Source organism: Sus scrofa, chromosome 7, assembly GCF_000003025.6.
Source record: "Sus scrofa isolate TJ Tabasco breed Duroc chromosome 7, Sscrofa11.1, whole genome shotgun sequence".
Classification (NCBI taxonomy): domain Eukaryota; kingdom Metazoa; phylum Chordata; class Mammalia; order Artiodactyla; family Suidae; genus Sus; species Sus scrofa.
In genome coordinates this window covers 64,202,506-64,227,913 of record NC_010449.5, presented here as the reverse complement: position 1 = coordinate 64,227,913, position 25,408 = coordinate 64,202,506, and the positions used below count along the sequence as shown (strand labels likewise).

The 25,408-nt window shown below is 35.7% G+C and overlaps 1 protein-coding gene across 16 annotated transcripts in view; it reads right to left on the bottom strand.

Moving 5' to 3' along the window:
• RALGAPA1 (Ral GTPase activating protein catalytic alpha subunit 1) overlaps positions 1-25,408 on the bottom strand; it is a 231,707-nt gene that overhangs the window by 144,770 nt on the left and 61,529 nt on the right. For all 16 annotated transcript variants that reach the window (XM_021099156.1, XM_021099149.1, XM_021099150.1 and 13 more), the window contains exons 11-16: positions 21,764-21,961; positions 18,031-18,168; positions 13,237-13,385; positions 9,890-10,019; positions 7,952-8,189; positions 6,964-7,125 (exon numbers count right to left, since the gene is read on the bottom strand). In XM_021099156.1, the coding sequence (XP_020954815.1) occupies positions 6,964-7,125; positions 7,952-8,189; positions 9,890-10,019; positions 13,237-13,385; positions 18,031-18,168; positions 21,764-21,961 (1,015 nt within the window). The remainder of the gene's footprint in view (positions 1-6,963; positions 7,126-7,951; positions 8,190-9,889; positions 10,020-13,236; positions 13,386-18,030; positions 18,169-21,763; positions 21,962-25,408) is intronic.

Below are 25,408 nucleotides of genomic sequence, written 5' to 3'. Positions count from 1 at the left end.
ATACTTCATTTTATGGTATAAAGTGCTCTAAAGTGTTTTATTGCATTTCACAGATACTGCTTTTTGCCTATATCAAACAAGTCTCTGGGCACCATTTGTCCAACAGCCTTTGTTCACTTCATGTCTCTGTGTCACATTTTGTTAATTCTTGCAATATTTCAAACTTTTTCATTATTATTGTATTTGTTAAGGTGATCTATGATCAATGATCTTTGATGTTTGTGATTATTTTGGGGCACCATGAACCATGCCTGTATAACACAGCAAACTTAACTGATAAATGCTGTGTATGTTATGACTACTCCACCAATGGACTGTTTCCTCATCTCTCTTCTTTCCTATTCCCTGACACACAATATTGAAATTTGTCCAATTAATAACCCTACAATGGTCTCTAAGTGTTCAAGTGAAAGGATGAGTCACACGTCTCTTACTTTAAGTCAAAAGCTAGAAATGATAAGTTTAGAGAGGAAGGCCTGTCAAAAGTCATGAAAGGCTGAAAGCCAGGCCTCTTGTATCAAACAACCAAGTTATGAATACAAAGAAAAAGTTCTTGAAAGAAACTGAAAATGCTACTCCAGGGAATAGATGCATGGTAAGAAAGCAAAACAGTCTTATTGCTGATATGGAGAAAGTTGTAGTTGTCTGGAATGATCAAACCAGCCACAATACTCCCTTAAGCCAAATCCTAATCCAGAGCAAGGCCCTAAGTCTTTAAACTCAGGAAAGCTGAGAGATATGAGGAAGCTGCAGAAAACAAGTCTGAAGCTTGCAAGAGTTCACTCATGAAATTTAGGAAATGAAGCCAATCTGGTAACATAAAAGTACCAGGGAAGCATCAAATGGTGATGTAGAAGCAAGCTGCCCAGAAGGTCTAGCTAAAATCATTCATGAAAGTGGCTACACTACACAAGAGATTTTCAATATAGACACAAGAGCTTTCTATTGGGAGAAGATGCCATTTAGGACTTTCATAGCTAGAGAGGAGGAGTCAATGCCTGGCATCAAAGCTTCAAAGGACAGGCTGACTCTTGTTAGGGGCTAATGCACCTAGTGACTTTAAATTGAAAGCCAATCCTTATTTATCATCTGAAAATCCTAGGGCCCTTAAGAATTATGCTAAATCTATCCTGTCTATATATATATATAAGTGAATCACTGTTGTACAGCAAAAATTAACACCACATAAAAAATAAAGGAAGAGTTGACGGATGTGGCAAACTTCACTAACAGTCTTACTTTAAGAAACTGCCACGGTCACCTCAACCTTCAGCCACTACCACCCTGACCAGTCAATAGCCATCAATACTGAGGCAAGACGCTCCAACAGCAAAAAGACTACGAATTGCTGAAGGTTCAGACTGATGGCTACATTTTTAGCAATAAAGTATTTTAAAATTAAGGTATGTACACTGTTTCTTTAGACAATGTTACCATACACTTAACAGACTGTAATACAGTGTAACCATAACTTTTATATGTACTGGGAAACTAAAAAATTCCTGTGACCACTTCACTGGGATATTTTCTTTACTGTTGGAGTCTGGAATCAAACCCACAATATCCCAAGGTATGCCCATACATTTTAATTTTTAAAAAGCAGTTATACGCTTACAGAAAAACTGAGTGGCAAGTACAAAGAGTTCCAATAAATTCCCTTCTTCCACCCCTAAACCAGAGCTTCCCAAACTATCAACATCTTGCATTAGTATGGTACATTTTCTATAACTGATGATCCAATACTGACATTAACAAAAGTTCATAGTTTACATTAGAAATCAACCCTGTGCTGTATATTCTATGGGCTTCTAACAACTGTATAATAACATGCATATACCATTAGATCATCATATAGAATAATTTCACTGCTCTGAAAACTCTCTGAGCTCCACCTGTTCCTCCTTCCTAGTTGCCCTGCTCCCTACCTCCACGCCCTGGCAACAAGTGACCATTTTACCATCTTTTTACTTTTCCCTTTTCCGGAAGGTCAAATAGTTGGAATCATACAGTATGTGACCTTTTCAGATTGGTTTCTTTCACTTAGCCATATGCATTTGAGTCTCCTCCCTATTTTTTCCATGGCCTGAGAGCTCACTTCTTTTCAATTAATATTTCATTGTGTGGATATACCACAGTTTGTTAATCCATTCATCTATTTAAGGATATCTTGGTTGCTTGGCAATTATAAATAAAGCTACTACAAGTATTTGCATGCAGATGCTTGTGTGGACATATGTTTTCAGCTTCCCTGGGTAAATGCCAAGGCTGGTTGGAAATTTATGGTAAGAGTATGTTTAGTTTTTTAAGAAACTACCAAATTGTCCTCCAAAGTAGCTGTACCGTTTTGCTTTCTCACCAGAAATGAGAGTTAGTGCTGCTCCATATCCTTGTCAGCATTTGGTGGTGGCAATATTCTGGATTTCAGCCTTTATAATAGATGTGCAGTGGTAGCTCATTGTTTTAAGGCAATTTAATCTCAAATCCTACAGATTAAACCTACAGACATATCTGCATACAAAGCACAAAGAATAGAAGTATACAGGAGTTCCCGTCCTGGCTCAGTGGAAACAAATCCAACTAGGAACCATGACGTTGTGGGTTCAATCCCTGGCCTTGCTCAGTGGGTTAAGGATCTGGTGCTGCTGTGGCTGTGGTATAGGCTGGCAGCTGCAGCTCCAATTAGACCCCTAGCTTGGGAACCTCCATATGTCACAGGTGTGGGCCTAAAAAGACAAAAAAATAAATAAATAAATAAGAATGGAAGAGCTATCAGAGCTACCTTCTGTACCACTGTTAACAGCACAAAACTGGAAATAAATGTCCATCTTCAGGACACAGGTTAAATTATGGTACTGCCATGTAATGAAATCTGATGCATTCAACATTTTCTGAAGTGCAATAATCTTCAGGCTCTATCATTACAGCCTGACTTTACCGCCTAGCACTCTCTTCTCTCTTACTCCAGCCACTCTGGCCTCCATACACTTCCTTAAATACCAAAGCACACTCCTAAGAGCTTTGCCTGGGACACTCTCCCCCTAGGCACCTGCTCTCATTTTATTAGGTCTCTGTTCTTACACCTTATGATTAGACAGGCCTTCACTGACCTCCCTGTCTAAAAGTCCCATTTCTTCATTCTTAAACTCTTGTCCCTTACTCTACTGTTCTCTTCCTCAGAGCACTTAATACTTCCTGATATATTTGGTTTATGTGTTTATTATGTCTTCCCTGACACTAGAAGTGTCAGCTTTAATGGATTTTATTTGCTTTGTTCACATGTATATCCCCAATGCTCAGAACAGGGCTTTCACATTGAGTACTTAAAAGTCTTTTTTTTTTCATTGAAATGTCTAAAAGCCACGGTTCATAACAGTATATACTATGCTATATGCCTCATTTTAGAAGAAGGCTTGAAAAATTATTTACAGCCACTGTCTCTAATGAGGTGAACTAAGAGGATGGGGAGTGGTGATAAGGGAAAGATGTACTAGAATCTATATTGATTGATCACAGTTTGACTTTTTAACTATGTACATTCATGAGGAATATAAAAAATTAATTTAAAAATTTAAGCAAATATGTTTAAAGAATATCTTAACTTACTCTGTTTCCCCCTTATTATTTCCCAACTTTATACAGGTACCTTTCTAAATAAATTTGTAATGCTTTAACTTTTTATTTGATAAATTAGTTCAATGAACAAGCTAGACAGATTGTTTTGACGTAGGTGCCAAAAGGAATCACATTCAGGTACGCATTTAAGATAAACATTTAACCCATTATATGGTTTTATAAAGACTGGAGGAGTTCCTGTTGTGGCTTAGTGGAAACAAATCTGACTAGAATCCATCCATGAGGACACAGGTTCGATCCCAGGCCTTGCTCTGTGGGTTAAGGATCTGGCATTGCCTGAGCTGTGGTGTAGGTTGCAGACATGGCTCCGATCTGGTGTTCCTGTGGCTCTGGTGCAGGCCAACCGCTACAGCTCCAATTCAACCCCTGGCCTGGGAACCTCCATATGTCCTGGGTGTGGCCCTAAAAAGAAAAAAATAATAATAATAAAAACTGGAAATATGCCAACATGTGAGCAATGATCACTTCTCAGCTACTATGTTTCTATGATTCCTTTAACTTTACTTTCCACACTAAACATAAATTACTTACATAATCAGAAAAAAAATAGGATTTATCTTTGTGGCTCAGTGGGTTAAAAACCCGACTAGTTTCCATGAGGATATGGGTTCTAACCAAGGCCTTCCTCAGTGGGTTAAAGATTCAGCATTGCTTCAAGCTGGGGCGTAGGTGGCAGATACAGCTTGGCTCTGGCATTGCTGTGACTGTGGTGTAGGCCCACAGCCACAGATCCGATTTGACCCCTAGCCTGGGAACTTTCATATGTCACAGGTGCAGCCTTGAGAAAAAAAAAAGAAATTGAAAGAAAAAATATATATCTAAGGAACTTTTTTAAAAGATTCAAATTTTAGGAGTTCCCGCTGAGGTGCAATAGGTTAACAATTTGTCTGCAGTGGCTCAGGTCCTGCAAAGCAAAGGTTCAATCCCCAGCCTGGCCAGTGGTTAAGGGATCTAGCACTGCTGCAGCTGCAGCATAGGTCATAGCTGTGGCTCAGATTCAATCCGTGGCCTAGGAACTTCCATAAACTGCAAGGGCACTCATAAAGAAAAAAAAATTCAAATTTTAAGTAAAACAAAGTAAAATTTTAAACTTAAAAGAATAATTCCTTCTTAACCTATATAGAAATATTTTCTATAAATGTGACATTACCATAAAATGAAGAAAGGCATTTCAGATGTAATTAACATCTTCTAAGAATTTCAAAATGTACTTTTATGCCAAAATGTCTGTGTTATTTTAATTCTTATCTATCAATATCCTTTCTCCTTGTATAGTTTCTTATTCTTCCTGCTTGACCTCTACAATCAGTATAATTCTATGCTTATTTAATAGGCAGATGACAATTGTGAAAATATTCTTTTTGAACAATTTAAAACGAAACATTTTAAATTCTTTTAATATCTTAAATTTCCCTATTCTCTTTCTACTTTTGATTCTTCCTTTAGACAATGGGAACTCCTCTTTCTACTTTTGATTATTACTTTAGAACTGTAATTCTTGGAGTTCTTGCTGTGGCGCAGCAGAAACGAATCCAACTAGGAACCATGAGGTTGAAGGTTTAATCCCTGGCCTCACTCAGTGGGTTAAGGATCCGGCATTGCTGCAGCTGCGGTGTAGGTCACTGATGCAGCTCGGATCCTGCGCTGCTGTGGCTGTGGTGTAGGCTGGCAGCTGTACCTCCAATTAAACCCCTAGTCTGGGAACCTTCATAGGCTGTGGGTGCGGCCCTAGAAAGCAAAAAAAAAAAAAAAAAAAAAAAAAAAAGAACTGTAATTCTTAACACTTTAGAACATATAATTGATATATCTTTACAACAATGGTTTTAAATTTCTTTCAATAATAGCATTTTCAGGGAGCTGCCGTCGTGGCGCAGTGGTTAACAAATCCGACTAGGAACCATGAGGTTGCGGGTTCGGTCCCTGCCCTTGCTCAGTGGGTTAACGATCCAGCGTTGCCGTGAGCTGTGGTGTAGGTTGCAGACACGGCTCGGATCCCGTGTTGCTGTGGCTCTGGCGTAGGCCGGTGGCTACAGCTCCGATTTGACCCCTAGCCTGGGAACCACCATATGCCGCAGGAGCGGCCCAAAAAATAGCAAAAAAAGACAAAAAAAAAATAGCATTTTCACTGATTACCATTAAGTATAGATATATTCCCATAGAAAATTCTCCTTCCATATAACCACAGATTCCCACAGAAAATTTCCTTCCATAAAATCAGATTGTAAAGTCTGAAGTAACTTCAGGCAATTTTGTTTCAAACACGTAAGATACTGTCATTCCCACTATACAGATTAAGTAAATAACACCTAGAGAGTTCAGTAAACTGTTCAAGGTTATCTAGCTATTTAGTGATGAAAAAGAGTAAAAAAAGAGATTAAAACAAAGCTCTCCCGTTTTTCATTGCAGCACTCTTTCTACTACAATGAAGACCAAGTTACAAATCGCTGAGAGGAAAAATGCAAGATAGTAGCTAGGTCCACTGTATGCTGAATGATCCTACATCCAGAAATTCTTCCTATTCCTGCTTCTTGTTGCTATTTCCAAGACTATAGAAATTTCTCCCATGCTTGTTAAAAAGCAGCAAGAAACCTAGTAATATACTCCACCTCAGCCTCAGCTGTCTTCAAACAGAGAGCATGAATTCCTCACTGGAAGTCTGTGAAGCCAATATAATTATATAATTGTAGCACTGAAAATAAGCTATCCTAATTTTTCATATTTATGAGTATATTCACTTAGAAGAAACTATACCAGTTAATTCATGAGTTCTATAAAGTGAATCAGAGTTCTACTTCTTCAAATCTGTAAAATAACAGTTTAAAATTATTGATAGCTACAGTAAAGTAAATTACATAAAAACAATAATGTAAGATACATCTTTTTTTTTTAAGGGCCACACTCGTGGCACATGGAGGTTCCAAGTCTAGGGATTGAATCAGAGCTACAGCTGCCAACCTACACCACAACAATGCAGGATCTGACCCGCGTCTGCGACCTACACCACAGCTCATGGCAACGCCAGATCCCCAATCCACTGATCAAGGCCATGGATCGAATCCGAAACCTCATGGTTCCTAGTCAGATTTGTTTCCACTGCACCACGACGGAACTCCTGTAAGATACATCTTGATAGCATAAAGGGATAATAGCATGTCATAAGATTCTAAGTACCACTGCAAAAAAAAAAAAAAAAAAAAAAGGTTTTGTAAAAGAAACTTTTCATTTAATGACAAAAAACAACCAATAAGAAAACTGTATTTACATACATCATTACTAAAAACTATAAACATACTGCCCCAGTGATTTCTCATGATTTTAATGAGTACATACCAACAGTTTTTTGCCGTACTATACTTCTCGCCTTTTCCGTTCCTGGGGAACCAGTGGTTGTTGCACTTCTCTGTCTCATCGGCGCTTGGCCAGGCTGATCACGACTCCATCCTCTAGAAAATGACTTGTCAACTGAAACTTTCTGAAACTCATGTCCCACTCCTAGAAATGCAGATTTTCAATCTCAGTGTACTGTCACCTCATCAATAATCTTTTCATACTATGTGTGCTACTTTGTCTCAGACTCTTCGGTTTACTCATAATGTATTACAAAATAACTAGATAAAATGCTTGGGTACTGTAAGGCTTTTGTGAACTTCATTTTATGTAAAAATAATATTCAAAACTGAGGCACATTTAAAAAAATAAACCATCAACAATGAACAACCATAAATTCTCTGCTACCCAATTGTTTCATAAAAGAAGTGAAACATTTAGACAAGCAAAAAAGGGTAGGCAGTAAGCTAATCAAAATCCATCCTGTGGTGGAAGTTACTACATCTCTACTTGCCAATAATAGCTACTTAGGAAATAAACAGTCCAGGAAAAGGGAGTTTGGTCACATTCCTACCACTCCAGACTATTGTTAAGTATGAAATGTGACTGAGATGTAATCTCTAGATAGCAATTAATTATTATGAGTGAAAAACACCAATAATTTAGAGCCAAGAATTATTAGAACATGTACGTTACTCTCCCTCTCTGCCTTTTTAACATTAGACAGATATATAATCCACATCTAAAGAATGTCTGCTTTTAGTTAAAACTTTTATTTCTCATCAAAATTATCACTGATTTAAGGTTCTTCAAGAAAAAATTACAAGGTACCTACATGTCTCATTGCCAAAAATTTTTAACCTTCAGGGTAATCAAGGGAGGAAAAATTAAGAGAAAATACGACTTTTAACTTCATCCCCTCTCTGGCTTGATTTTCCCAGACAGAACTATTAACAAATTTTTATGGAGCATCTCTATAAACAACTCTTACCTTTCCCTTTGTGCTTTTTTTGTTTCTGTTCGCTTAGCTTATCCAATGGTAAATCACTAAGATCCAAACTATATAAATTTCTAGCTAAAACTTTAGTTAGTGTTTCCATTGTCAGTGACCATTCAGTGGCTAGCTCTTCCCAATAGGTCAGTGATGATAATACTGAGAGTAAGTCATCCCAAAGTTCTCGGGAGATGTACACATTTAGATTTGCTTTGATCCAGGCAACTATAAGAGTCTACAAAGATAAATAATCAGAAAAAAACAATGATTTCACTGTTCAAAATCAGATATTCCATTACTTAAAAATCACCCCCAAACAAGCAGAACTTTAAATCACATAATATCCATGATATCCTTTCTTGGTACATATACAAGTAATTCATGCAATCATTAGTATCTACTACCAATTTCAATAATTGCCAATTCCCAACAATCTAGCATTAGGACAAGGTACCAAAACTGAAAAAAAAAAAAATCTCCCTTTAGTTTAACTATAATTCATGCTACATTACATTAATGTTAAATAAATTTTGTTTAAAAAGAAGTGAAAGTCTCCACAAAATAATTATTAATAATTATTGAATTAAAACACCAAAACTTACATTCTCACATTAAAGATGGGAATTACTAACTATACAGTTTGAAAATTCTAAAAAAAAAAGTTACTAAAGATGTGCTCAATTTACTGAAATGTGCTTTTGAAAAATTTCAGCTAAAGTGATGGATAAAATTAAATTTCATTTTAGAGACACCAGAGGAATTAAAGGTATTCTATAACAAATCCAATCATAGAATAAAAAACTCATTTATAAAGGGGAAGAAATTACTGATTAGGCAAGTATCCCTGAGATTTTATAGATTTCTCAAGCTATATCCTCCTACTGAAGGAACAAGTCACAAAATAAAAGTTTTTCAAAAGCTTGAATTAACAAATTTGGAATTCACATAAATGAACACATTAAATGTAAATATAAAAGTGAAGAGTTTATAATATCAAACAGTAATGATTAATGACTCTCCATTCTATTTTTAAACATTCAGACTACAAAAATTATTTCCACAAAGCAAGCTAAAATTTTGTCTTCTAATAGCGCCCACCATTAGGCAAGTTCTAACAACAGAGGAAAAAAAGACTAATGAAATCAAAAGAAGTTTCAATAATAAATGCAGCTGGTCAAAGACTTAGTCACTACCAGCATACAATTTTAGGTAAACTAGCATATCTGGGAAAAAAAACATTAATTTGAATGGTTATACTAAAGGCCAAGAATTAGATCTGAATAGCTTTTATCTTTGATATTAAGAAATATTTTATCCACGTATTTTCATTTAATGTGTCATCTTAAAAAATATCTTGCTTTCTATTTTCCAAAGAACCCATAATGCATTTAAAGTCAGTACTCTATCCTTTGGTTGAAATACACAATATATAATTCCTATATAATCAACTACCACCAATACTTCGAATGAAGATGAAGAGAATAAAGTCTTACCGAACAGCATGGTAAGAACGAATCTTGATTTACAATTTTTTCTTTATTACAGAACACCTTAAAAGAAAGTTTTTTTTCCTAATAATCCCAGAGATTTGGAAACTCGTAAAGCAATCAAGCCGTTACTCATAAAGTCTGCTCGCAGCTTTTTGCAATCATACATAAGTGTACCACACAAGATAATGTAAGTATCATCAGCCAGTTTTAACACTTTTTTCACAGACCCGATATATCCTCTACTCTACTAGGCTGTGAGTTTTCATGTATGGAAAATAGTCTATTTAGATAAGCAATTTTTATTTGGCTCTACAGAAGATATATAACATGAAATAATTTCTGATATAAAGCTTTTTTTCCCCCCAGCAAGTTCATGGCTCAATGAACCTTAAGAAAAAAATACATATCTATCCACCTATTTATCTATTTATTTATATTTTATTGCCTGGAAAAGAGGTCCTGCAAGTCGACCTGCCAAGGTCATATTTTTTTTCCCCTGGAACTGTAGAAAAGTTTGTGATGGCATCTTCAGCACAGACTCCGTGACTCTGAGCAACACAAGCAGCATCTGTTCCCTTAAAGTAAAAAAATTAATTAATGTTTCCTTTCTGCACATGTTTGCTTTTGGTTAATGAATAACTTTCAATTAACATGTTATAAAAAATGTTATTATTTTTCAATAACTCAAATACAAAATGTTCAAATTTTTAGAATTCTTTAAATATTAAAATTTTAAATTACATTTTATAACTCTATACAGTCATTTTAAGCCATTTCTCAGCCACAATACCTCTCATCAAATAAACAACTGTGCAAAAGCTGATGAATTGGGGGTAAGAATGTGGGGACTATTCACATCCCCCCACTTCAAAAATCAAGTAGTGACCTTAAGGAGCTGTTTGAAGAACACTCTTCTACCTATACAATACAGTTCTACCTTGATGCTTATCCATCTAATCCATCTTTACACTACAGAGAGCAATTACATATCCAGAATTATACCAGGTTCAATTTTAAAAACTATATGACATTTTAAGATTAATAGATCACAATGAGCCTGACAAATAATCAAGGACCATCACTCTACACTTCTTTCCATCCTTTTTAGTTTGGCCATCTTTTAACCCTTGATTCCCTTTGGGTACCGCAAGTCAAGCCAATCCTATTATATTATCCTCACCTTGCTTTTTTCTTCTAGACGCTTATTATTAACACCATAAAACTACCTTATTTGCACTTGACAATTCAAAAACTGATTCACTCACACACACACACACACATACACACACACACACACACACACACAGAGAGAGAGAGAGAGAGAGAGAGAGAGAGAGAGACTGACAAGGGGATTTCAGTTGGGTGTATGGTCAGGCTAATAGCCCAAGTCTCTATCAGAGCCTCCTTTTAGGCTTACTTGCAGGCCCGTTCCAGGCACAACAACATGTGGCATAGTCCACGTGACAATGTTGCAGAGGCAGCAATAGATCCTAGATCTCTAGATATCATGGTTCTTCTGGGAATAAGGACAGAATTAAATAGAGAAGTATCACTCAACAAAAAAATCCTGAATTTATTAACCAAATGCATGCATTCAACTCATAAGATAAAATTCAGAGGTGACATATCTGTAATCCTAGGCATCTTGCTTTGCTAAATAAAATCAAAAGCCATCTGCAGTAAACTACATATGCAATTAAGAATAGATTTTCCAAATAATCTTTCTGATGTGTGGTCAAACCATAACTCACTCATAGATTAGATAACCATTCACTCTGTAATACAATAATAATTTTAATTCATAAAGTCTCATAAATTCAATGTGAATATGTGAGTAATCTCTCATAATGCTATGACTTCAAGGGAACTTATAAAAATTAAGAAAACATTTCTAAAATTGTGTTCCATGTAGCAAGTCTCTAACTTTAATCTGGCCAAGAGCACTGATTCATAACATGTATCAAGAAAAAAAAGGGAGGAACCAACGAAAGAATGGTCCAAAGTAGTCTGATAATAACTTGGGCTCTGAGGTTAGAAGGCCTGCAGTTCAAATCTCAGCTGTGTGAACACTGATAAATTACTTAATCTCTTTGTGCCTAAGAAGCACCATGCAAAACAAATCTATTATTTACCTCACAGGGTGCTATAAGAATTAAGAAAGAAAATGGATGTAAAAAGACTTAAAAGATACCTGACACAAAAAGTGTTCCATATAAATTAATAACAGTAACTACTTCTAGATGTATCTCTATCAATATTGTTAATAAAAAGTTTTTTCAAAATAAAACCATTTTCCCATTTAACAAAACATAAACCAGGCATATTCTTCGACTGAATACTCCCACTTTTTAAGAATGAGTCAAAGGAGGAAAATTATATATACACAAGAATGTTTACTGTAGTCCCCTCCTCCTCCAACAGAAAAATGACTACATATCCAGCAACAGGTAAGTGGTTAAGAAAATCTGGCACATATAGGAGTTCCTGTCATGGCTCAGTGGTTAACAAACTCGACCAGCATCCATGAGGACGTGGGTTTGATCCCTGGCCTCGATCACTGGGTTAGGGATCCGGCATTGCTGTGAGCTGTGGTAGAGGTCACAGACATGGCTCAGATCCTTCATTGCTATGGCTGTGGTAAAGGCTGGCAGCTACAGCTCCAACTGGACCCCTAGCTTGGGAACCTCCATATGCCACAGGTGCGGCCCTAAAAAGACAAAGAAAAAAAAAAAAAAGAAAGAAAATTTGATACATCCATATAGCTTAATATTTTGTGACTGTGTGTATGGTTTGGTGAACATCTGGTTTATCAAAGGGCAAACAACGGTTATCTACAGAGAGTGAACTTCTGGGATACTTTAATTTTCTTTTTAAAACTTTTGTTTGTTGTATTTTATAATAACATGTACCATTTTTCCAAAAACTGAGGAATTGGTCTTCTCATCTCCCTAAAAGGCCTTTTTTCTCTATTCAATTAAACAAATATTTATAGAGGACCAAGAGTACGTAATATACTAGGCTGAGAAACGTAGGAAATAAAAAACAAGACAATCAGTATGTACATTTTTAGGACACCTCAATTCAGTGAGGTAAACAGACATTTACACAAGTAATTCAGGAATTAAGACAATTTTGACAACCTCTGTAACTCAGGTACAAATATGGAATGAAAGGAAGTAAGTGGAAAAAAACAAGGACACGTGAAAAAAGGAAGGTAGAATATAAGAAAAGTTATGACAGCAACAGGAAAAGATGGCAGGAACTGGATACTCTAGAGGAAAGAAAGTTTAGAAAGTGCTCAAGAGAGAGCAATTTGATAAAGCTGGAGTAGCTTCCCATCCTGCAGAACGGATTTTAGGCTTAAGAAAGAGCTAGAAATGTAAGCAGAAGCCTGACTCTATATGGCCTTGAATGCCAGGGTGAAGAATCAGGCATTCATGCATTCAATCATTTACTTATTCATTCATTCACACAGGCATAAATTCATTTATTCATACACACATGCCAGTATTCATTCTTGGGGGTGGTGGGTGACGGGGAGGCCATCACATGCCACTTTAGAAAGACAATAAAAGGGGTCCTGTGGAAGTCTGATTCAAGATGACTGAGATAAAGTGAAGGAGACTATTGTTGTCATCATGATTATTACATGAAATATTATATTTATTCATTCATTCAATAATAGAAGCCTGTACAATACCATCACAAGCTCTGTTGAAAGAACAATTCCTCTAAAAATTACTATGCTCACATATACAATTTCAAAAAACATGAAAGATAAGTATTTTTTACCAAGTCTTTTTGTCCATTGATACTTGCACAACCATGAACCGATAAATATTGAGAATTCGTTTACACATATCTGTGTGCTCATCCAGAAGACTTTTTATCTCATTTGCAGGTTCAAGAAGAAATATGTTTGAGGAGTTGATAATAAACACCTAAGAAAAGAAATCATCAGCCATTTATTATAGAATTTCAATGGCAAATTTCATATTCAAAGAGAAAAGACTCAAGATTCTGATCATTACGTGATCTATGATAAACTTAAAAGCATCAGACTACAGGTTAATTCTCTTTTTTTTTTTTTTTGGTCTTTTTGCCTTTTCTAGGGCCACTCCCATGGTATATGGAGGTTCCCAGGCTAGGGGTTGAATCAGAGCTGTTGCTGCCAGCCTATGCCACAGCCACAGCAATGTGGGATCTGAGCCGCGTCTGCGACCTACACCACAGTTCACGGCAATGCTGGATCCTTAACCCACTGAGCAAGGCCAGGGATCAAACCTGCAACCTCATGGTTCCTAGTCGCATTTGTTAACGGCTACACCACAACGGGAGCTCCGACTATAGGTTAATTCTAACCCTGCTTCTACCACCAGCTTGATACCTGAAATTTAAGCTCATTAAATGTATTTTTTATGTTTATCTGACAAATATGAAATTACAAATAAGAAAAAAACAAATGAAAAATAATTTTTAAAAACATAGGGCTTTAAAATAATACCATGATTCTTTCATAACATGAAAAGAACAATAAAAAATAATTTAGGATGAAAGATGATATCCAAATCAAGAATAACTTTCTGAATGAGATGCTCAAAACTATCCTCTTTTCTCATGTTTATTGACTGTTTTGGTAATAACAGACTGCATATAATAGTACTCCTAACAAAGATCCATCAGTATGTATCTTCAATTAAATTCACTATAATCAAATCATTAATTTTGTTACTGAGGACAAAATTATTAAAATGGTGGCAGGTATATGCAAAGGTTCTCAAAGACACTTTAGAGGAAGAGAAGATTATATCTATTTTGAACCTAGGATATTTACGTCTTCTATACCCATAGTTCTTATTTAAATCCCCTGGATGGGCTGTGTAGCAAAATACAGTTGTAAAATCATGTGAGAAAATAACGTAAAGCCAACTTTAATATCTGAAAAGAGCTGACTCTGTTAAGTCTGGCAATTCTGACTAAGAAAAGCAAAAGAGAAATATGAGTAACATTAGAAATAAAGTAAGGACATACCTACATAGCCAGCAGAGAATTTTAAAATGATAAGTTTGGTAGGTAACTTTATGCCAAAAAATTTGAAAATTTAACAAAATGGATTATTTTGTAGATATAAATTGCCAAAACTGACTCAAGAAGAAATAGAAAAGATGTGAACATCAATACCATAAAAGAAAGTGAGGTGGTAATCAAGGGACCCCTGATCTGTCCCTAAACACCAAGCTTAGACCTCTTTATAAGCAGTTTTGTTCGTCCTTCATAGAAGATGATCCCTATTTTACATTACCTGTTTCAGAGGCAAAAGAAGAAAAGCTACCCAATGTATTATTATTACTATTATTTTCTTTTGTCTTTTGTCTTTTTAGAGCCAAACCCACGGCATATGTAGGTTCCCAGGCTAGGGGTCTAATCAGAGCTATAGCTGCCGGCCTACACCACAGCCACAGCAACGCCAGAACTGAGCCACATCTGTGACCTACACTACAGCTCACAGCAATGTCAGATCCTTAACCCAGTGATCGAGGCCAGGGATTGAACCTACAACCTCACAGTTCCTAGTTGGATTTGTTTCCATTGCACCATGATGGGAACACCCCAATGTATTATCATAAAACTATAATCCAGTTATCAAAAACATACAAGAACTATATAAAGATATGAGAACAGTATCATTCATGAATGGACAAAAATCTTCAAAAAGTTAAAAAAAAAAAAAAGGAGTTCCCATTATGGCTCAGTGTGAATGAATCTGACTAGGATCCATGACGACATGTATTTGATCCCTGGCCTCGCTCAGTGGGTTAGGGATATGGTGTTGCTGTGAGCTGTGGTGCAGATCACAGATGCAGTGCAGCTCAGATCTGGCATTGCTGTGGCTGTGGTGCAGGCCAGCAGCTGCAGCTCTGATTTGATCCCTATTCTGGGAACCTCCATATGCTGTAGGTGTGGCCCTAAAAAGCAAAAAAAAAGAAAAAAAAAGCAGCAGCAGTTCAAATTGAGTAAAATATAACATTTTATGACCAAGAGTATTTACTCCAGAAATGTAAAGATGCCTTGATATCAGAAGTCTATATACCCTATCAATAGATTAAAATAGAAAAAAAAGGATCATTACAATGTATATAGAAAAACCATTTTGCTGTTACTTTTTTAAAAACTTTAAAAAGGTAAAATTTCTTAATTAAAAAGAGTATTTATCAAGAACTAAAGCAAAAGTTATAACATCAATTAAACCTGAGAAGTTCTGCCTGAACTTGAAAAGTTTAAAAGTAGTGCCAAAATCCCAGAGCAAAACAAGGGTACTCACTATCACCTCACTGTCCTGAGGAACCCAATAAGCTAAGGAAGTGGCAGGAAGCAGAGAATGAATATGGATGAATTGAAAAAGAAAAGATAAAACTCAACTATGTAGCAATCTGGAAGAAAAACATTTCAAAGAAAAGGAAAAGCAAGTTTAAAGAACCTGAGTGAGAGCCAGCCTAGCATATGTCAGGAACAGCAAGAAGCATAGAGTGAAGGGAGGAAGGGGAAAAGCAGTGGGAGATGATGTTGAGAAAAAGCCAGAGCTTCTCACACTGCCAGTGGGGAGGGAACAAGTTTTTGCTCCTATCTTTTACAGAACAATCCTTTTGTAAAATACAATTTTAAAAAGTGAATAGGAACAAGGAAATGAAGAAACAAATGCAAAATACAAATCCAAACTTTTTATCAGAATCAAGAGGTATCAAATGACTTAGTTTCTAAACTCTCACTCTTGATTTTGTAATTACCTTGTGGGCCAGTACTTTTCTATGAACCACACTCAGAGGAGCAATAATGTAAAACTTTCATAGACCAGTAGGAGGAACTCTGCTTTTATGCTTAGTGATACTGAAAAGCCATCAGAGGATGTGGAGAAGAAAAATGACATGATCTATACATTTTACAGGATTCCTCTGGCTGCTGCGTTGAGAATACAACAGGGTGATGGATGGGCAAGACCAGAAACAAGGATACTAATTAGAAGTTTAGGAGTTCCTGTTGTGGCTCAGCAGTAACAAACCCAACTAGTATCCACGAGGATGCAGGTTCGATCCCTGGCTTTGCTCAGTGGGTTAAGGATCCGGCACTGCCATGAGCTGCACTGTAGGTTGCAGACGTGGCTCACATCCCTCATTGCTGTGGCTGTGATGGAGGTCAGCAGCTACAGTTCTGATTTGACCCCTAGCCTGGGAACTTCCATATGCCATAGGTGTGGCCCTAAAAAGACAAAAAAAAAAAAGAAAAAAAAAGGGAAACACTAAAAAAAATGAGATTACATTTCATATATATTTAGAAGCAGCAAAAAATTAAAATCTGACTATTCAAGTATGAGGAAGATATAAAGACATGAGAACTTACAAACACTATTGGAGGGAATGTACATTATTACAATCATGCTAGAGACCAATTTGGCAGTAAGAGTAAAGCTGATAATGTATAAATGCTCCATCCCAGTAATTCCATAAATTTATTCCATATATACATTCCATACATATACATATATCTCCTAGGGAAATTCTCTCACATGTGCACAAAAGTACACATATAATAATGTTCAGTGCAGTATTATCTAGAATATTGAAAAAATGTAAACAAATTTAAAAAACTATCAACAAAAATGAATAAATAAAATGTGAAATAATCATAAATTATAATACCAGAGTAGTGTAAAATAAACAAACTATGGCTATGCATTAACAATAAATCTCAAAAACATAATGTTAATGCAAAAAGTTAAGTTGCAGGAGTTCCTACTGTGGCACAGTGGGTTAAGAATCTGATTCCAGGGAGTTCCCGTCGGTCGTGGCGCGGTGGTTAACGAATCCGACTAGGAACCATGAGGTTGCGGGTTCAATCCCTGCCCTTGCTCAGTGGGTTAAGGATCTGGCGTTGCTGTGAGCTGTGGCGTAGGTCGCAGACGTGGCTTGGATCCCGAGTTGCTGTGGCTCTGGCGTAGGCTGGTGGCTACAGCTCCAATTCGACTACTAGCCTGGGAACCTCCATATGCTGCGGGAGCAGCCCAAGAAATGGCAAAAAAGACAAAAAAAATTAAAAAATAAAAATAAAATAAAATAAAATCTAAGAGAAAAAAAATGTTTAAAAAAAAAAAAAAGATCTGATTCCAGTGGCTTGGGCTGCTGCAGAGGTGCAGCTTCGAATCCTAGTCCAGCACAGTGGGTTAAAGGATCCAGAATCGCTGTAGCTGAGGAGTAGGTTGCAGCTGCGGCTCAGATTCAATCCCTGACTTGGGAATTTTCACATGCTGTGGGCGCAGCCATTTAATAAAAGATGCAGATGATGATTCAACACGACACAATTTATATACATTTTAAATGTTTATAGAAAAGTAATATGTAATGTTTATTAATATGTATATTACAAAGTAAAAGTTAAGGAAAAAAAATTAATATGGCATAGTAAGAACAGACAAATGTGGGTAGTAAGTTTATTACATTTAAAAAATGATACTGAAATACTAAACTATGAAACTATGAGATATTTAATGATTATTTTATTTTATACTTAAAAAATAAACAAAAAGTGACCTACCTGCAAAACTGCCTGAGTACCCGCTCGTATGTTTTGTTCTGTGGCTTCTTCAGAAGCATTATGAAGAACATCTTGGTAGGTGCCATTTTTTGTCCAAGTGGAATTTCGAACATGATCAGCAATATTGGTTCCATTTTCCTGAAGCAAAATATCAAGTTTTTAACATTTCATTAATTGAGAATGCTGTGACAAGTTTGTAAGCTGACGAAGTAAACTGGAAATTACTGGGACCCCCTGCTAAACATCTCAAAATATAAGAGGACCTATTTGACTATAAAAACACTGTATATGTTCACTGTAAAAAAAGTTCTTGTTGACAAAAATATAAAGAAAAATTTTTAAAAATCATATATAGGAACCAGAAAATTGTATTATTTCAGATATAGACATGTTTTAATCTTTCTAATGTATAAGCCTCCCCTCTGTACATTTACACATTCAAGAATGGGATCATGTCATTTACAGCTTTGTAAAAGATAAATTCTGTTCTAAAGTAAATGCCAGAATCCAAATGACATAAATAAAACAATAGAAACTAGCTTCTATTTATTCTATTTAAGAGTAGTAAAATTCCTGTTATATGAAGATAGACAACTACTAATACTTGAAATCACTAAGATCACAGCTTTCTGCTGGAGTTTTAGCTACCAAAGTCTTGCTGACTAAGGAGCTCCCTGAGTCAAACAGAAACTTCACTCAGTGTTGTCCCCTTCAAGTTTCTCTCTAGTTTCTTTCTGCTTTTAGTCACACACCAGTATCTTCAAATAGTCTTTTTTAAAATATTTTGTCTAGAGCTTGTTGTTGTAATACATGGTAATTTTCGTCTAACAAACTATTGATTCCATTGCCAGAAGAGAAGCAGTATCAAAACTCGGCTCTGAGTACTCAATACAGTATACCATGGTCTAATCTATACTTCTCGCCTATGTACCACATTTTTTTTTTTTTTTTAACGGCCGCGCCGGCATCATATGGAAGTTCCCAGGCCAGGGATTGAATCTGAGCCACAGCTGTGACGTAGGCTGCAGCAACACCAGATCTTTTAATCCACTGCATCAGGCTGGGGATTGAACCCATGCCTCCACAGCAACCTGAACTGTTGCAGTTGAATTCTTAACCCACGGCTCCACAGTGGAACTCCAGATCAGCCATCTTCCAAACAGTTCTTCCTGAAAGACCCACAAGCAACTCACATTCAAGACATTTAAAAGTAAATTTAGATAACCATTTTCTACCAACCTCTGTAGCCTCCTTGGCCACCACCATCACACTTGCACTTATTTTTATTTCTATTCATGTGTGAATGGCAACTACTCTGGTTGCAGAAGAAACCTGAGACACCTTCTCATTCCTCATATCTAATTAATCATCACAATATTGCTATCACCACTAAAAGAGCTCACCTGTCTTTTGCCTTACATTCCCATTGGAACTGCCACTGTACCCTATCAGGTATTTATCATCTCCCTTCCCTTCTGACACTTCCTAACTAGCATCCTTGCCTCCAGACTGGTCTCCATTTGATCTTCCACTCTGGGCTTGGTACAATCCTTCAGAAAGAGGTAACTATCCAGGCCATTTTTCTATTCATAATTCTTTCTAGTGTCTAGAACGTAATCTAAGTCCATTACAATAACATGAAATTTACTAAACAGAGTCTAGTTCATGCCTAACTCACGTTTCTTACCACTCTCAACCATCTGCTCTTAGCTACAGTCAAATAAAAGTATTTTCACTGTCTTTCATATCTTTGTAGAAGTTATTCACACTGTGGCTCCTTACCCATTTGTCACCTGATCTTTATATAATACTACATCTTCCCTGAAGCCTTTCTTGGGCAGAATTAGGTATTCCCTCTACCACACTATAGGATCATAGCAATAATACTGTTTTATAATACTCAATCCGCATGCTCTGCTGGCTAAAGCATCATTATGTAAAGCAGAAATGATGTCTTTTCATGTTTATATCTCTAACACTGGTTCTCCAAGTGGGCATTACATGTTTTAGAGAGCGCTCTGAAATTTGTAGGAATGTTTTGTTATCACAGAAATTGAGAATACTGCTGGAATTTAATAGGATAAGCCAGGTAATGTTAAACATACTAAAAGGTGCATGACACTCCATACATATACAAACTATCTAATATTCTGCATGGTTTCAAATGTCTCACAGACACCATGTGAATTAAAAAATCCACTTATAATTATCTGAATCTATAAATTAACTCCATTTTATAATTAATACTAAATTTTAAATGATTTATGCATATACTGAATTTATCAGAAATATAAATCAATGAATGATTATATCTTTTTTTTTTTCGGTTCACGCAATTAGCAAGAAATTACATCTCTAACAGCAACAACAATGAAGTATTTGAGCAGCCAACAGAATACACTTATACAATACACCTACATCACCTTACATCTGTAGTTTCCTTCCTTCCTTTCTATCTCCCTCCTTTCTGTTTTTTCAAACTGTGTATGTAGGTAGAGTTATCATCTATCATTTTTATTTAAGGATAGTAAATGATAACAAGGTAGGTTCAGTATTGAGCTAGAAATACATGACCAAAAAACTAGAAGAATACAAATTATTTACACTAAGTTTATTTTCTAGCTTGATGCAAGAATTGGATATTTTACTGATGAGTAACAAACTCAATTACAAATATTATTTCATAATTTACATAGTTAATTTTATTATACTTAGATTTTTTTTTCCATTCTAAACAAAGGGGAGGATATGGCCTAAGTACATACATATATCATATATACATATTTATACATATATAAATATCGATTCATTGAATCCCTGTAAAATGTTGCTTATTTATTCATATGTTAACATCCCAATAAAATCCACTGACGAAGTTAAATTAGCTACCAAAGTGATTAGCAAATCTCTCCTTTCTAGATTTAGTAAGATAAATGTCAACACCAGACCATAACTTTTTGGTAAGAACCTGACCAATGACAAGGGTTAAACACAAACCAAAATATTCTGAATTCTTTCTTGGACATTTTTGCACTAGGGTTAATTACAGAATAAAAACCATCCTGACCTGTTAAGTAAGCTGGTCTGTGATATAAAATACTGGTGTTTACTCACAGAAGCGAAAGAATGAAATAAGAGAGAGTAGGAGTGGAATTTAGGTCCCCGGTTCCATTTATTTCTAAAGTCTAAATGAATACGACAGTCAAGAGGGAACTCGGCAATTTGGTAATCACTCTACGAGTATGTACTACGACATACATTTTTATCTAGTACCACAGTTTTAAATACTATACCTTTTATCAAAGCATCTAATTCTGTTCTAGACAATCACTTACAGAATCAGAATACAACATTTTAGAGTTGTGACATCAAAGAGCTTTGGGATAGGGTACTGAGGTAACTGTTACATTATCTAAATTACAAAGGGTCAACTAGAGCTGACCCTTGAATACTGGTGTTAAGGTGACAACCCCTCTGGCAGTTAAAAATCTGCATATAACTTATAGTCAGCCAAAGTCTGCAGATTCAACCAACTATGGATGATGTGATGAGTATTTACTACCCCCCCCAAAAAAAACTTGCATAATTGCAGCCACACAGTTCAAACCCATGTTGTTCAAAGGTCAAATGTATATTGAAAGGTATTTTTACTTTCCTATTCATCCCACATTATCACACTTCTGTGAAAATCTACTCAAATTTATATTCAAATGCCTAAGTTCTATCATTTTACCTCTTCTCTCTTTTCTCCTTCTTCCACTGAAATATCATGGTCTGTGACGTTGTCAATGCATGGTAAGTCTGAAGAAGAGATCACAATTTCTTCTGGCTCTTGCATAAACAAAGGTTTTTCCTCTTGCTGGATCCATTCTTGATACACTTTTACCACTTTTCTCATAGCTGCTGCTTCACAAATTGGTAATAAAAATGCCTAGTTAAAAAAGAGGAGAATAGAGATAATGATACCTTTCACTTTGCCACAAACATATATATTTCTATCTTACCATCAAATGTGAGATATGGAGTTTTTGCTGTGGAGCAGTGAATTAGGAACTGGACTGTAGCGGCTCAGGTTGCTGCAGAGGCACAGGTTGATCCCCAGCCCAGTACAGTGGGTTAAAGGATCTGGCATTGCCACAGCTGCAGTGTAAGTTGCAGCTGTGGCTTGGATTCAATTCCTGGGCTGGGCAATTCCATATGTCAAAGGTGCAGCCTTAAAAGGAAAAAAAGTGAGATATAAATTATTTTTAAAGAGTTAAAGTCAACAAATTCAGTGTTATACAAAACCTTTTGTCTACAAATAATCTGTAAATACATTGATAGAAATACTTCTGATATGCAGACACTTGATTTCTAGTGCAAGGAACAAAGATTTGTTTCAATTGTACTATACCTATCTCAGAATGAACATATTTCTTATAACTGTGCTCCTAAAAGCACATGTAAATACAGCTTTTCATAATAAGTCACATTTTGTAACTTATATTACTGGGTTTTGTAATATAACCATTAAAATAAATTTTGATAGATTTTATTTAAAAAATAAAAATTATCACTCTTAGAAATAACATATTAACAAGGCAACTCAGCTTTTCTAAGCATATTTTAAAAATTAAAGCTTTCTTCTTTCATTTTATACATATATAATACAAAGTTACATGAGTTAAATAATAAGGTAAAATATTTAAAAAGTCAAAGAACTATTTTTGTTATCAGTTATTCTTTCCTTTAGGTACTTTCAGGGTTGTCATAAGTTTTAAAAAAGTAAATATTTTCCTCATCACAAAAACACTGTCACAGAAATTTTTATGCAATTCACATTTGCAAAAATAAAGCAATAAAAATACTCTTAATTTCACTACTCAAAAGTCCTTCCCTTATGCATGTTCCTCTGTTAACACCTTCACTGTACTTTTTATTTACAAATAGAAATGGAGTTAAATTGATTTTAATTTTTCTTTCACAACCACTACCTTTAGGTTTAACTCTAAAAATCACAAGACCTTTACCTAAAAACTGCCACTTTCTACTCTACAGTAATCTAGTAGGTGTATTTAAAATAATCATGGGTTCAAGTGATTCATCTGAATGAAACTAGCCAAGAAAATTAGCTTCCTTTGATAACGATGAAAAGTTAACGTGTATTATCAACAGAGTATTTAATATTGTTTGGAAATCCTTTTATTTATTTGTTATTATTAATACTCTAGCAAACTACACTGCCTGCTACTTTCCTCCATCTAACAAACCCATTCCCAAATTCTCACTTTCATGATCTGGCAGCTTAATGATCAATGGCATAGTTTTGACCATCACTGCAGGCTCTAAAACAATTTACAGCCTTCCTTAAAAAGATTCAAATAAATTAAAAACAAAAACAAAAACAAAATTCAAGTAATCTCTGAAAAGTTCTATTCTCAGACACTTAAAAATTAACTTAAAAAAAAATCAGCATGGGGGAGTTCCCACTGTGGCTCAGTGGGTTAAAAACCCGAGGATGCACGTTTGATCCCTGGCCTTGCTCAATGGATTAAGGATCCAGTGTTGCCACATGCTGCAGTGTAGGTGGCAGATGCAACTCAGATCCCACATTGCTGTGGCTGTGGTGTAGGCTGGCAGCTTCAGCACTGATTTGACCCCTAGCCTGGGAACTGTGACATGAAAAAAATAAATAAAAATAAAAGGTGAAACACAATATCAATAAAAAATAAATTAGTATGGGAAGACTGTTTTCTGCTCATTGCTGCTATGAACCTAAAACTGCTCTAAAAAAAAAGCTTATTAATCAGAGCTAAGTTTTTCATTATTGAATAAACTGCCACACTATATCCCAAGGGACTGAATTAATCTACTAAAGATCAGAGCATATCCTTACAGGGCTCCATTGTGATTTTTGTCTACACACTAAATAAGAATCTTGAGGAAAGACTGATATTAATAATGGCTAAAAATCTGATGCAAAAAAAACAGAAGGTCATTTTATACATTTACAATGAGAAATAGTCGTCTCAGATCAGAACATTCAAATCCATGTATCACTCCTCATCCCTCTACAAAAAAGTACCACTCATAATCAGACATCAAGTATTAACTGATAAGGGAAATTTTTATCACAGGCAACAATCTATATGATCAGAAAATTTTCTTTCTGTAGGTAAAACTGTATCAAAGTCATCTCCAGTTTTATGGTTCTTTGACCATAAAACTACATCATAACCAGAAAACTATGTGGAGGAAGAATTAAAACAATAGGAGATAGAAAAATCAAATATTCAATGGAATCAGCTTAAGATAATCTGGTACAATTTTCTAATAATTGGCTTTGCCAATGGTATCTGATTTACTGGTAGCTAAGGCTCCCTTCTTCAGTGAGAAAACACAAACAAAACATGCTGGTCTATGATTATTTCTTTTTTTTTTTTTTTCGGTCTTTTTGCCTTTTCTAGGGCCGCTCCCGCGGCATATGGAGGTTCCCAGGCTAGGGGTTGAATTGGAGCTGTAGCCGCTGGCCTACGCCACAGCCACAGCAATGTGGGATCCGAGCCATGTCTGCATCCTACATCACAGCTCATGGCAACACCGGATCCTTAACCCACTGAGCAAGGCCAGGGATCCTTTATTCTTTTTTTTTTCCCTCTTTTTTAAAAGTTTAATCCCCAAATAGTATCCGTCTTAAGCAAATTTAATTTCAGAATGCTTTAGAGGACAATACACCTTCTGAGGGGAGGATAAAGACAATGAAAACATCACTTCTTACCTTCACAAACTGGTTTTAATTGATTGCAGAATGAAAGATAAAATATTTTTACTGTAATTTATTAATCAAATGATGGGAAGAAAAGTTTCAAACCATAAAGTGAGTAAGTAAGATCATTATTTTAAGAGAAGGAATATTGGGGCAGAGGAGATAAATATTAAACGAAGGTAATTATAAACTAAAAATAGGAATAATAGAAAATATTAAAGGATTAGATGTAATAAATATTAAAAACTAAATATGGGAGTTCCCATTGTGGCTTAGTAGGTTACGAATCCGACTAGAATCCATGAGGATATGGGTTCAACCCCTGGCCTCGCTCAGTGAGTTAAGGATCCGGTGCTGTCATGAGCTGTGGTGTAGGTCCCAGATGTGGCTCAGACCTGTCATTGCTGTGGCTGTGGTATAGGCTGGCAGCTTCAGTTCCAACTGAACTCCTAGCCTGGGAACTCCCATATGCTGTAAATGCGGCTCTAAAAAGCAAAGCAAAGATAAATAAATAAATATGAACTTTAAATAAACATTTCCGTGAAGAATAAATTTTAAATAGCTAAAAGTCAGTACCCTCAATAGTAAAGACAAAAGTCTATATTACAAATTAAAAGTACTGAGATGTGTTTT